The sequence below is a fragment of the Diabrotica undecimpunctata genome, chromosome 1 (assembly GCF_040954645.1).
Source record: "Diabrotica undecimpunctata isolate CICGRU chromosome 1, icDiaUnde3, whole genome shotgun sequence".
Lineage (NCBI taxonomy): Eukaryota > Metazoa > Arthropoda > Insecta > Coleoptera > Chrysomelidae > Diabrotica > Diabrotica undecimpunctata.
Window position 1 is genome coordinate 1798801 of NC_092803.1, and position 15372 is coordinate 1814172.

General features: G+C 31.0%; 3 protein-coding genes across 5 annotated transcripts in view; 2 read left to right on the forward strand and 1 right to left on the reverse strand.

Moving 5' to 3' along the window:
• LOC140443376 (uncharacterized) overlaps positions 1 to 1763 on the reverse strand; it is a 49737-nt gene extending 47974 nt beyond the window's left edge. Inside the window, exon 1 of one of the 2 annotated variants that reach the window (XR_011951205.1) lies at positions 1404 to 1540. Coding sequence is in view for 1 of the 2 variants with exons in the window: in XM_072534617.1 (XP_072390718.1) it covers positions 1404 to 1632 (229 nt within the window). In the remaining variant the exon portion in view is untranslated. Of the gene's footprint in view, positions 1 to 1403 lie in introns of both variants that reach the window. The other variant, XM_072534617.1, reaches the window with a different exon arrangement.
• Positions 1764 to 2091: 328 nt separating this feature from the next.
• On the forward strand, positions 2092 to 4063 carry LOC140443489 (mitochondrial inner membrane protease subunit 1). Its single transcript, XM_072534803.1, has one exon. It carries the CDS (start codon positions 2322 to 2324, stop codon positions 2772 to 2774), a length of 453 nt encoding a protein of 150 aa, XP_072390904.1. The 5' UTR covers positions 2092 to 2321; the 3' UTR covers positions 2775 to 4063.
• Positions 4064 to 5238: 1175 nt separating this feature from the next.
• Positions 5239 to 15372, forward strand: part of LOC140443415 (uncharacterized) — a 29427-nt gene continuing 19293 nt past the window's right edge. For both annotated transcript variants that reach the window (XM_072534668.1, XM_072534675.1), the window contains exon 1: positions 5239 to 5681. In XM_072534668.1, the coding sequence (XP_072390769.1) occupies positions 5363 to 5681 (319 nt within the window). In that variant the 5' untranslated portion in view covers positions 5239 to 5362. The remainder of the gene's footprint in view (positions 5682 to 15372) is intronic.

A 15372-nucleotide genomic window follows, 5' to 3' on the forward strand; every position in this document is an offset into this window, starting at 1 on the left:
GTCTCAACCAATGTCTGCCATGCTGCTTGGTATTCAAGCAGAGTTTTCAATTGATCATAAAAGGTATTGTTGATTCATCCTTTTCTTCGGCTGCTGCATGAATTGATAACATTAAAATGTAGGATAGTCTTCCTCTAAACTTCATGTAACAATTTTTTTCATTTACTGGTTAAAATCCATGACAGAACTCAGCATAATATTTTACATAATAAAACTGTTCCAAATTCATGTAGATTGTTGGACCTACCACTACAGAAAATACTATCAGTTTGCATATATCCTGGTTTCTGGTACCACTTCATCTGATTTTTTTCTAGTAATTCTATTGTTTTTTGGCTGCTGGAGGTGTGTGCAAGCCTAACACATTCTCAGTTCCAATACTCAGGTCCTTATTTGTTTGCCATGGTCGTCATCATATCTGTTCCATTCCGAGGCATCTCTTTGGTTATTGTAATTTTAGAAGGTATTTTACAAGGCCAGGTTGTTCACCCTAAGCTTAACCCCATTTTCGGAGAACCATTTCTCCCTTTTGCATCTGCCCTGACCCTACTGTCCATTGGAATTAGTTACCCAATCTCCAGTAGGGTTGCTCAGATTTATCAGAGTCACCCCGGTCATTGTGTGTGCAACTATGCATGTTCTGTACAGTAGATTAGTGTTATTACTATCTAGGTATATCACAGATATACCTAGTTGATAGTTATCAAAACAGAAGTTGATAACATCAATACGTTTTATTTAAACTTTATAGAAAATGAAACTTTTTGGTAAAGCAACATATTTACTAATACCGACATAATTTGAGGACATACGATGGTCCCATTTACACTTAAAATCAAATGTTTGTAAAATAATAACTTTTATGTAATGTAAAATTAGATATCTATGCTACTGTTCAGTAGAATATCACCAAATTACTACCATTATAAGAATGAGGATTGAGGACTGGTCATTGCTTGACAAGATCACATTTACATAAAATAAAATCAACATTAACAATAATCCATACTATGAAGGCTGACAAATGAAAACATATTACATATTTTGGGACTGTCCAATAAATAAAATAAAGGATTATGATGTATATCAGGAACTAATCAAAATTGATATTCTTCAATTAATCTACCCATGCTTATATATATGATATTAATCCTAAAATTATCAAAAACAGATTCCTACAGCTGCTCAGCCAATCAACCACAAAAATTATAACCTCCATAATATTTAAACTAATCCAATATTAATATTTAAACCACTTATAATTATGTAGATTTCTTTATAGCTCACATCGAACGATTAAATTAAACAAAATAAGGCATGAGATTTACTCTGGGACTCAGGATAGTGGCTCTAAGCTTTAATTGATACCCAGTTTAAGAAAACAAATGTACTTTTTTACTTACTTTCTTCATTTGTTACTTGCTTTTCTTCAAATAGTGTAAATTTATATTCATCTTGTTTTAGTTCGTTATTTACAGGGAATTCTTTTAAATCTAAATAATCAAATGAATGGTATACAGTTTCTGTCTTGGGTTCTTCCTTAATTTCAATTTTGAGAGCATTTAATGAACCATCATACGTATCTGTTTCTACTTTATAAGTTTTCTCACTAGCTTCTTGCTTTATTTCCATATTATTAATTTTGATTTTATGTGTCACAAAAATTACTATAAATAAATTTTAAGATTTCTGTTAGAATCGATCTCCATCCATATCGAATTGAATTCTTCCCATGCTATACTCGGTTCGCTACTCCCAGTCCGAACTGTCATAAGCAGTAGGTCTGTTCTTTTTTCGAATCACTTTGCCAAATACACTGGCATTACAGCCACTAGACATATTTTATTATATACGCGTAGAAATAATATTTAAAGGTTTCTACTAATGTTAACTTAAAGAAATACACAATAATATGTTTCATTTAATTTGTATAAATGCATTATAAATCGTTTTTATTTATTTCCGAACATTTGTTCGGAACACAGAACACACTGTAACTGTAATCGAACGAAGGTGATATTTTGGCATAGAGAAATGATTTTGACATTTGACAAAAACGTCAAAACACAAAAACAACTGGTGGAGTGGATAACAAATAATTTTTAATTTTAAGTTGGTTTAAGGCATTAAGGTTTATTATATAAATATATATATATATATATATATATATATATATATATATATATATATATATATAATCGAACACCTCTCTACCCTAAGGTGTGAGGTAAATATTATATAAATATAAGGATAAATAAATATATGACTTATGACTAAAATAACAAATTTAAATAAATATTGTGCCCTCCTACTATAAGAATATGTCAAGTGTTTTAGAAAATTTAACCATTAATGTTGGAAATATAATAAAATACGGTTGCATGGCATATTGTACACTTCGCTTCGGTGGTGATTTTGTAATATGTTCCGGTCCTTCCATGGAACCGACTTTACATTCTGATGATGTTCTATTGACAAAGCACGTTTCACCACTCAGAGGAGGCTTAAACAAGGGAGATATTATAATAGCTAAATGTCCTACCAATCCCAAACAACAGATATGTAAAAGAATAGTGGCCCTTCCGGGGGAGAAAGTAAAAACTGGCTTCAGAACGTACAAGCATGTACCTCTTGGTCATGTATGGCTGGAAGGTGATAATGTCAATAATTCTTTAGATAGTCGATCTTATGGAGCTCTACCTCAAGGATTAATAAAGAGTAAGGCTTTGTGTAAAGTATGGCCTTTTCGAGACATTACTTTGCTTACTAAATAATTTATGTGAACTTTTTGTGTTATTTGGAACATTTTTAAATAAATTATATGAGAAATGACAAATGTGGTATCTCAGAATCACCCAAAACAAGTTTATTTTAGGAAATCAATAGCTTCCGATAGGTTTATCAACTACCATCCATTTAAATACAAAATCAACCTCATCCAAGCCCTTAATTTTAGGTCACACAGGTTAATGCATGTGGTTGATCTAAAGAAATCCCTTCTTTTGTTAAGAAGTAATTTTGTTGAACTTCTAACTAAACTTGAACTAAATAAAGTAATGCTTTTAAAGGCAAAAATAAGCTATTAGTAATGGTTTCCTTGTGTTTTTAATAATATTTTTACACACAACACTGACTTTGTAAACAAATAGTACAATACTTTATTATGAACAGTTCCTTTCAGCATAAAAAAAACAGAGGTCACATGCTGGTATTGTTTGGCCTATTGCAGTTTCTTTAACTTTAGCACTTTTGTGAGGCAAGGTTTTTTTCATAGGTTGACAACCAACCAGGTTTCTTTCTGGCCTGTTCTTTTGAAAACATTAAAATTCCTTTATAGTTTATTCATTGTAGTCAGAGGTGCTGATTTAAGAACAGTGTGAGGAGTAGTGAAAACTTTCCAACACGACTTGCTTCCAATGGCTACTTTTTATAGATTTTTATTTTATTAACTACAGATTTTGAAAATTTTTTTACCTTTTTTCTGGATGAAATATAAGTTTGAAACTTTGTGCACACAAAAAAGACAATTTCAAATTGGAATTGTCTTCAATAACTAAAATCCTCTCATTAAATTAAACAGAATTAATTCAATTACACTTTACCTATTGATTATGTGAAACAGGAAAAGCATACAAAAAAAAAGATTGCCAAAATTTACAATGATCTAAAAACATATAAAATTTCACACTTCGCCAGTTTGAACTCTCAAATGTATTTTCAAACGTCTTATATCACTAAACTGCTTCAAACAAATTTCACATGTAAAAGATTTTTCTCCAGTGTGCAATATTAAGTGGGTTTTCAAATTACATATATCACTAAACTGTTTAAAACACCTTTCACACTTATATGGTTTTTCTCCAGTGTGTACCATTAGATGTTGTTTCCAATTATTGGTTAGGGAAAACTGATTAAAACAAATTTCAGATTAGTAATGTCCTTGTCCAGTTCCATCCAACTTTTATATGTTTATTTAATATTTTTCCTTCACAGTGTTAACATTTACAGCTTCTTTTATGAGATGAATGTGCAGGTAAAGTTTTCGTTTTATTCTCCTCCTGTATAAAACCTAAAATACAAACCAGTTATAAAAAACATTTTACTGGAAAGGCTTTTATTCCTAAGCTTATGCCTCCATGCGATCTTATTCTTTACAATACATTATCAACTTAATGCCTATTGTTTTTCTTTTACGACAAAAGGCTAGCAAGTCATTTATATAATAATTTCCTCAGGATATAATTGCTGTCATTTTATTGTATCAATCAGTGTTACTTAAAGTAATACTTAACAATTACCAAAAAAAGAAAAAGTAAATAGTTTTAAAACAGTTTTTAAAAGTAAATAGTAAAATGTCAGTATAAATAATAAAGTTAAAAAGACATCTAATTGCAATTAATATCAAACGAAACAAATATTAATTCATTAATGTTTTATATAAGGTATACAATTGCAGAATCCATAAAATAATATAATAAAAATTTACATTTTAAAAACTTTATCTCTTGGTATTTGAAGCATATAATAGGTATACATTATAAGGACATGGCAACACTGCCAACGCAATATTTCGTTCTACAAAACATAATTGACAGCTAATTTGAGGCTATCTTCACTGGGACCAATATTCTTCCAATATTTTAAACTTATATCATCTTTTTTATATTCATTTTGTCCTACTTCAGTGTTTACAGGGAATTTATTCAATTCTAAATAGTCAAATGTATCAGATGTATTTTCTTGTTTGGGTTCCTGTTTAATTACAATTTTAACGGTACGCAAGGGACCATCACACATTGATCATTATCTCTTTCTATTTTATAAGACTTCTCACTAACTTCTTGTTTTATTTTCATATTCCAGTTTTATATTTACATCCAAAAAACAAAATGTGTGAAAAATATATGGTGTCATTCATATACATTTATCGCATAAACTGCAGGAGCCCACCCACACAGCATACCGCATACTAACCAATACAACATATTTTTTTTATATGCATAAAATATTGCGTCTATATTTGTTGTTAATATAGTAATAAATTGGCGTATGAATGAATGAAGTAAAAAGGCTGATTTATAAACTTTCCGTTGGCGTTCATAGACTGCATTTAATATAAACTTACTGTTGGCGTTGCCCAATGACGTATGCCGTTAACGTTAGGCGTAATCCGTAATGTCATGTCACTTCGAATTATTTTTTCTGTGGTTCTGTGTTTTGATACCCTCCGTCCCGCCGTTATAAAAATAGTTTTGTTTACATTTACAACTCAACCACAACCACAGTATAGTATAAAAATAGTATAGATCTTTGGTATAGACTTGCATATACTGTGACTCAACTATATAAGAAATTTAACCAAATGGAAATAAAACAAGAAGTTAGTAAGAAGAGTTGTAGAATAGAAATAGACGATAATGAAACATATTATGATCCTTCCGATACTATTAAAATTGAAATTAAGGAAGAGCCCATGCGAGAAAATGCGTATGATACATTTGTTTATTCAGACTTAAAGATATGTCCTTTAAAGACGGAAATAGAAACAGATCAAGATAAACTAAAACATGTTATAAAGACGGAAATAGAAACAGATCAAGATAAACTAAAACGTGTTATAAAGACGGAAATAGAGGCAGATCAAGATAAATCAGATAAAGAGCAACAAAGGAATAAAAAAGGTAAATAAAAAATATTTCTTTTTGTAGTCGCACCTGCAACTGTTACTTCCAACCCTGGCCTCAATTATCATTAGAAGTTATTTCTAATTTTTATATTTATAATAATATAATTATAATTTTAATATAATTAATACTTAAATGACAGCTAATTAGAGTCTATTGAGACCAAAAATGTGAAAGATTTTGATTTCATATATATTTCTATTAAAAACGCCAATAGTGTAAGACTTGTTTCTTTGTTTTGGATATCCGAAACCTAATTAAAGTCATTTAATAAAAAAATGAATGACCATTCTTGATATACTAAATTATAATTTTCTATAATTTAGTTAGTACTACCTAGTGACCTAGTTAAGTCTCTTTTTAATACAATGCTTAGATTTGCCTGCTTCGATACATATATTGTTAGTTTGTTTTTGTTACTAAATATTTATTCTTTAATAGATAATCATAAATGTGCTGCATACTCAAAGTATTCCTAAAGATTATTTATCATAGAATATATAAAAAGTTAGAACAAGACATTGGACAAACTCAGTTTGGATTTAGAAATACTCAAGGAACCAGAGAAGCATTATATGCAGTAAATGTGCTAATACAGAGATGTCTAGAAAAAATTCCACAAAGTGCTTTTATTATCTTGACAGGTGACTTTAATATTGATTATCTGGATTCATCACACAGGCATGTTATTACCATTACAAATTTACTTAATAGTTTTAATATGAGAATGCTGGTTACCGATCCAACCAGAAATAACAGCATATTGAATTATTTATTTATTTATTTATATACGGCATCCATTTACTTACAATTTTTACAAAGTTACATCTTACAATCAATAAATTATTAAAATAACAATCACAAGTTTTACAAAGTTACACCTTAACAACAATAAATTATTAAAATAACAAACACCTCAGAATAATACAAACATATAAGAATAATATAGATGTACAACAAACTTATTGTAAGATACTTTTTAGTTGTTTTTTAAACAAACTAATTTTGGAGTCAAAAATATCCATTTGTCTTGGTAGGCTATTAGCACTCCGGACCAATCGTGTAGTTGGTTCATTGATACCATAATTAGTGTGGTGAAATGGCACTGAAAAGATTTCTGATTGTCTGTTGCTTCTACTAGGAACTTTAAGACTAACAAGCGATAAGAGTTGAGGACAATCTATAAAAGCATTGATAACTTTGTGTAAGAAACATAAATCTAACAATGTCCTCCTTGACTCAAGTGTTGGTAAGTTAAGACTATCTCTTACCCACTGATAGTTGTATTCCTCTCTCCTGTATCCACTCTTATAGGCTGCTACCCTCAGAAATTTATTCTGGACTCTTTCAATCTGTTGAATGTAACAGTGGTATGATGGGGACCATACAACTGATCCAAACTCCAGAATGGGTCTAACGAGACCACAATAAAGTTTTCTAAATGTAAACAAAGACAGGTCCACTGATGTGCGTTGGATAAATCCCAGCACTTTCATCGCTCTATTTGTTACTTGGTTGATGTGGCTTGAGAATGACAGTTTGGTGTCTAACCAGATTCCCAAATCTAATACTTCATTTTTCGAGGCTAATGGCAAGTTATTTATGTAGTAAACAAATTCAATTGGATTTCTTTGCCTTGAGAATGTCATTTTATGACATTTGTTTATATTGAGTGACATGTTGTTTAAAGTGCACCAATCATAAAATGATTATATTTGTACTAATCTATATCCAGATATGGGAATGATTTCCTATTTTTCATCAGATCATGATCCCATTCTATGTGAATTTCCCCTTAAGAATCCACCTTATACAGCCAGATGGGGTAGGATTTTCAGCAAAAGTAAGTTTGACAGGTTTATCAAATTACGTAATCAGGAAGGTTGGAATAATATTTTTTGCTCTCCTGTATACAAAACTGAGTCTTTTTGCAAACACCACTCATTTCTGACACTTTCCTAATTACACTTGATACAGAATCGTTGTTATCCTGATTAAGATGATAATTCATAATATTCATTAGTATCTGCTTTCCTGAAAGTTTCAGAGCTTTTCCATGTTTCCATTGAACAATTTTCTCCATTTTGCGGTAAAAATTCGGCGTCAAATAAAACAATAGCCAACAACAGAAAATAACAATAATTGCCAACGGCAAATCACAACAACAGCCACCAACAAATAATAACAATAACAAAACTAACAGTATAACCCTTTCAGTCACTGTGTCGTCAATTGACGACACAAGAATTTTAACTTCGTTTAAGTAAATATTACAGTTAGTCACAATTTTGTCAATTAACAACATCAAAAACGGGCCCTATTTTATAAAAAATGCTAATATTCCTACCAAAAGACATTACCTTACAAAAGAGTCCCATAACTGGGAATAATTTGGAATTATTAACAAAATATATTTCATTACACTAAAAAAAAGCGTGACCGAAAGGGATAAGATGGTACAAATAATCGTAACTTGAATATGTTTACTCGCTCCTAGGAACAAATAAAGACTAATTAAGGCCCTAGATGTATCAAGCTTTTAATCATATTATGTACAAGAATTACTCTAATTGTTTCTTAATTACGGAATAACTTAGAAGAAAGTATTTGCAGTTGCTATCAACCAAAATTACAAATTCCTTACACATTATGGCAGTAATTAGCACCGCAGGGACATAAATAACATTTTAAATTTGGCAGTTAGTAGAAATTACCGGAATTATTTTAAACTTTGAAACAAATGCTTATTTATTGCATGTTTTATTATACTATTGCTACTAATAAAAGATAAAAGTTGATAAGTTACTATTAGAAGCAAATAATGTATAGTATTATGTAAAATTATTAGCAAACGATATTTGTAAATTACATAAAATTGTATGTGAGGGCTTGTTGAGAACTCCTGGTTTATTCCGTTTATTTTGAAAGATAGACAAGAGAGAACCCCATCGCTCACTGCATAAAACTGGCAACGTCTTGGCGAAATTTCCAAAGGTTAGTATTGCATATCTTACCCTGTACAGACTAGTCACTTTGAGACAAAGTATAGGAGAGATCTCATTTTAGAGAAAAATACAGAAATGTTCTTTTAAGCTGGTTCTATGTTAAATTATTTCATTTAAAAACACAAAGAAGACTGTACTCTGGACTCCGCAAAAAACATATTAAAAGATTTTTTTTTGTTTATGGTACAGGTCAGAACCCTACTGTTTGTTGGGAGTTGAATCAGCAAATAGAATGATGGGAATCGAATGCCAGCCTTTTAAATAATTCCTCAAAGGTGACAGTTGACATATGTCACACATAGAAAATTAAGATTATTAAATTATCAAAAAATTGATGAATTGAAAGTCATTATGAAATAAGAAATTTATCGAAGACTCTCTAAAATTAAGTTTTATAAATCTTGGTTTGTATGGCATCATAATGAATAATATGTTGAAAATTGACTGAAGATCAAAGTAGGTTCAATTGACAAGTTATAAGACGAACCTAGATTGTAATTTTTTTAAGTATGATACTTCTCTCTCTCTCCCTCCAATGGAGCTACAGCCCAAATAGAGCCTTGGCCTCCTCCAAACTATGCGTCCAACATTGCCGGTCCCGCGCCGATCTTCTCCAGGTTCTCACGTCTAGCAAATTTTGCGCGTCCGCTACCACTTCATTCTCCCATATGACCAGCCCATTGATGTTTCTGAAATTTAACGAATTCTGAGATTGGTACCTCTTTGAACACTTAGTAAAGTTCATGGTTGTATCTGGATCTCCATACTCCGTTTTCGTTAGTAGGTCCAAATATCTTTCTTAGAACTTTTCTTTCAAATACCTCCAGCTTTCTTTTTGTGTGTTCTGTCATGACTCATGTCTCGCATCCATAACATACTATTTGTCTGATAATAGTTTTGTAGACCATGATTTTCAATTTCCAGTGTGTGTTTTTGGAACGGATCACATGGGCAAGTGAAAAGTAAGCTTTGTTTCCCTTTACTATTCTTTTTTGAATTTCTAGTTCTTCTGTTCCATCCGTGTTTAATGTAACTTCTAGATATGTGAAACTTTCTACAGTTTCAATATCGTCCTCTAAGTCAACTGTGCGTCTGTTTCCTCTAGCTCTTGCCTGTGTTAGTTTTTTGCCTTTTGAATATTTATTTCTAATCCGTTTTCTTCTGTCCCTGTTTTTAATTATGAATATATTTCTGCCGTTTGTTCTTGTGCGAGACATAATGCTAATGTCATCGGCATAGGCGACAATCTGTCTGGCGACAATAATATATTGCTATTTTTTTCTTTTTTTACGTAATATTCGTTTAATATAACATAATTTTAGGTTTCTCCTGTGAAGATAAACAACGAAGTGAAGTAAATGATGTACTAAAAGAAGAAAATGTGAAAAGTGGCAGCAGCTTGAAACAATCTTTAACTAACTGTACAAAAACAAAAACTGGAAAAAAACATTTCGCGTGCGAAATTTGTCCTAAACACTATACGATAAAGAAAAATTTAGAAATACATATGTGCGAACACACTGGCAAAGAAATATTTACATGTAAAATTTGCTCTGAACAATTTTTAAAAAAATGTCACTTAAGAGAACACATGAGGCGACAGACTGAAAACAAGCCATTTACATGTCAATTTTGTTCCAAAATGTTTATGGTTAAATGCCGTTTAAAGAAACATATGTTACTGCACAACGAAGATAAACCTTTTAAATGTGAAATTTGTGACTACAAATTTTCACGAAGAACCTACTTAAATGTGCATATGAGATCGCATACCGGAGAAAATCTTGTTAATTGCAACGAATGCCGTAAATCGTTTTTAAGGAATGCAGACTTGAAAAAACACATGAGAGTTCATAATGGCGAAAAGCCTCATGCATGCGAAATTTGCACCAATCGGTTTTCACATATTAATACTTTAAGAGTGCACATGAGAGTGCATACTGGGGAAAAACCGTTTACGTGTGAAATTTGTACCAAACAGTTTTCTCAAAAATCCGTCTTAAAAAAACATATGAGGATACATACTGGGGAAAAACCTTACACGTGTGGAATTTGTTTTAAGCAGTTTAATATGAAACACAGTTTAAAACGTCATATAAAAACGCACACCGGTAAAAAACCTTTCAAGTGAAATTTGTTTGAAGAGGTTTATTGAAAAGCTATTTGAGAAAACATACGGGAGAAAAATGCTACAAGTGTTAAATTTGAACCAAAAACTTTGCAAAAACCTCTTATCTAAGAATACATTTGAAAACGCATACCAGATAAAACTGTTCGCGTTTATACTTCGACAATAAATTGAGGAGGGTGACTCATAAAGATCGATTGACTTGATCAACTACTTGTACGGGGTGTAAATCAAATATTTCGTTTACTGATAAGACAATCAAAATAATATTCGTTCACAACAAACAGTTTAATAGCTCTTGGTACATTTGAATCGGTAATATGCAGTCCTTTACAGTGAGCCAGCTGTAACAATAGACGTATTCACGATGAATTATAGCAAATTAAAATTTGGGCAGCACAAATTATTCGAATTCTTAATTGTTCAGATTTATCAGTGGCGTTTCATGACGTAATGTATTGTCTACATCGAAAACTGAATTTTTTTAAGAAATTTATTTAAAAAAAGTGAAAATAGGTAGATTATAACATTATTTTAAATAATTGGTTTAGATAATTAATTGTCGAATATCAAATACACCGATTGTCTGTAAAAACGATCTTTGTTCTACTTGTAAATAGTCCTCTTCTGAATTTTATAAAGTTTAATAAGTAGTTAAATAAATAATCCAGAAATGAAATTAAGATTTAAATTATCTGGACTAAATATATTCCTATAGAGCGTTTCACGTTAAGAAAATAACATTGCGGAGATAGGGCCATGTATTTCTTATGGACGATAGAAGTGCAGCGGTGCCACGATGAACACAAGCACGATTCAGGGTTGTATAATTTGTATTTTCGTTTTCACAGACATGAATTAAATTAACGTTTTTTAACGTAATTGAAGAAAAATGCCCATTCGAAACAAGAGATGAAAAGTAGGGAAAATGATTTTAATTAAATAAATAGTATTTACAAAAGATAATTTTATTTTATCTTATTTTAATTATAGTAACGACAGTTTATTTGTTTTTCGGTAAGAATATCATATGCCATGAATCATAGAAATCAGTAGAAAATATTGCTTAGTTAAATCATGCACTTTGCCGGCTATTACAGATTTAAAAGTAAATAAACGGACCGCTTGGAATGCATATATCTAATTACTAATTGCAACTTAAAATAATACGGTGTGCGTATGTCAGCGATTTTATGTTGTTCTCTGAGACTACATAATGATAATAAGGCTTTGTGGTTCTTCAGTTGTTATTCTGACTTTACAGTTAAATGTTAATTGAAAATGGAAATTCGAAAAATATATCGATAATCTAGTAAACCGCATGCCTGAGAGTTTTGGCAACACTGATCTCCATAAACCTAATGTTATTTTCTTAACGTGGAACGATGTATAGTAATTTGTTTCTAAATAGTTTTTTAACTGCGTCTTTAACTTCAAGAATCGTTGCTGGTTCCCCTTCCGTCTCGTCTGTTCCGCATACCATCTCATCTCTATCGTCTTTCATGTTTTCTTCCTCTGCATTAAGTACCTGGTTAAAGTATTCCACCCATCTATTCAATACATCTTTCCTTGTTGTTAATAGGTCGCCATTATGACTTCTGTATTGACTTTTTTCTGACCTGCATTGAATTTGTTTCTGTTGATGTTAACTGTCTTATAGAATGCTTCCAGGTTACCTTAAAGACGCAAATATATTATTTTATAGGAACTTACAGTTTTTTAATTTTTTTATCTGGTACTCCCAAAATTAGTTCCCATACCCTAACATTTACTATCCGTAACTTACCAACGATATATTACTATTTTTGTTTTTTTTTACGTAATATTCGTTTAATATAACATAATTTTAGGTTTCTCATGTGAAGATAAACAACTTGATACCAATGATGTATTAAAAGAAGAAAATGGGAAACGTGACAGCAGCTTGAAACAATCTTTAACTAACTGTACAAAAATAAACACTGGAAAAAAGCATTTCGCATGCGAAATTTGTCCTAAACACTATACGACAAAGAAAGATTTAAAAATACATATGAGCGAACACACTGGCAAAAAAATATTTACATGTAAAATTTGCTCTGAACAATTTTTACAAAAATGTCACTTAAAAGAACACATGAGGAGACAGACTGAAAAAAAGCCTTTTACATGTCAATTTTGTTCCAAAATGTTTATGGTTAAATGTCGTTTAAAGAAACATATTTTAGTGCACGAAGATAAATCTGTTGAATGTGAAATTTGTGGTCATAAATTTTCAAAAAGACACTATTTAAATGTGCATATGAGATTGCATACCAGAGAAAACCTTGTTAATTGTAATGAATGCAGTAAATCGTTTTTAAGGAATGCAGATTTGAAAAAACACATGAGAGTTCATAATGGCGAAAAGCCTCATGTATGCGAAATTTGCACCAATCGGTTTTCACATATTAATACTTTAAGAGTGCATATGAGAGTGCATACTGGGGAAAAACCGTTTACGTGTGAAATTTGTACCAAACAGTTTACTCAAAAATCCGTCTTAGACAAACATATGACGATACATACTGGGGAAAAACGTTTCACGTGTGGAATTTGTTTTAAGCAGTTTAATCTAAAACAAACTTTAACACGTCATATAAAAACGCATACTGGTGAAAAACCTTACAAGTGTGAAATTTGTTTGTGGAGGTTTAGTGACATGGGGAATTTGAAAAGCCATTTGAGGAAACATACTCGTACAGGAAAAAAAACCTTACAAGTGTGAAATTTGTTTGAAGAGGTTTAGTGAAATTGGAAGTTTGAAAACCCATTTGAGGATACATACTCGTACAGGAGAAAAATCTTACAAGTGCGAAATTTGCAACAAACGCTTTCTAAACAGCTCTTATTTAAGTATACATTTGAGTAAGCATACTAAGTAAAACTGATCGCGTCTATAACTCGACGGGAAATTGAGGAGAGTGACTCATAAAGATAACTTGATCAACTACTTGTACGAGGTGTAAATCCAATACGTCGTTTACTGATAAGAAAATCAAAATAATATTGGTTCACAACAGTTTGATAGCTCTTTGTACATTTTATTAGGTAATATACGGTCCTTCACAGTCAGCACATATAATTCGAATTCTTAATTGTTTAGATTTATCAGTTGCATTTCATACCAGCAACTTAAAAGTATTGTCTATATCGAAAATTGAATTTTTTAAAGACATTTATTTAACAATATGAAAATAGGTAGATTACAACATTATTTTAAATAATTGGTGTAGATAATTCGTTGTCAAATAACAATTAAACCGATGGTTCTTTATTCTACACTTAAATAATCCTCTTCTGTATTTTAGAAAGTTAAATAATTAAATAATAAGTTAAGTTTACCTTTTGTATTTTTTTGTGTTTAAAATTTAGCGACTGTCATGTTTAGTTATGCTGCTAAGTTCCCCACAGCCTTCTGAATATGGCTAATTCTTTGCTTCATAGTGGCAATGATTAACAAGTGATAAGATTCGCACTTTATTCCTCTAAAGCAGCGGTCGGGGAACTTTTTAATCATTACCCCAAAATATTTTTGTGTAAGTTGATATTACCCCATGGCGAAGAGCAAAACAAAAATGAAATCGCCTCTTTTTAGCATCTTTCATATTATAGCCCTCACGATAATTTTGAAAAGAAAACAATAACTAAAAATTTAATTTAAACATCATTTATTCAAGTTATCAATGTAATACATGACGATAATAACAGTGTGTATGTAATATACAGTTAACACGTTCAGCTCCGGGTGGCATCAATACGATGCCTCACTAAATAGTACTCTTGGGACAGTGAGGCATCACTCTAATGCCACACTGCAGTTTTGTATTCGGGACACCGTGCCATCAACTGTGCCTCCACAGCTATATAAATTACATTGTAAGTTGGACAGGGTGGTCCAATGAGCAAAATAATATTTCCTGATCGGATGTGAGACGGTTTTTCCGAAAGATATGGAAATTATAAAACTTTATGAAAAAAATAAAAGATTTTATTCAGAATGTGCAAAAATAATTATAATAATGTAACACCTTATTATTTTAAAACAGCATTATGTGTTGAGAAAACACATGGAATACAATAATGTTTTTTGCATTGGTTGCACAAAACTTTAGAACGAGAACACTTGTTTTGAGCTTCCTTCCGCCCAAATTCATTCTTTATTCTGACGTAGCACACATCTGTTTGTTCTTCCTTCTACAAGCTCATGCCTGACATCGGTGCTATCGTTGATATTAGTTTCAGTAGGGGACATTTCACCCAGTAGTTCTATAGCGACTTCTATAAATAATGTAAATACTATCTTGAATTATTGTTTTTATATCATCTACAGTTTGAATATTTCTGATTAAATTAAAAATGTAATTGGATATAAGTGTTTGTAGAACTGTCTGATCTGGTTTATTTTGACAATTAGGGATGTTTAAAAGTCACTCTAGGCACTAATAGGTTACGTAAACGGTTCTAAAAGTTAGGTTATGTTAACTGTTCTATTTTGAAGCTATTTTCTTCATAAAACATTCTCAGAAACGATTTC

Excerpts from the sequence above, each read along its gene's own strand:
- LOC140443489 (XM_072534803.1), top strand. The coding sequence starts at position 2,322 with ATGTCAAGTGTTTTAGAAAATTTAACCATTAATGTTGGAAATATAATA.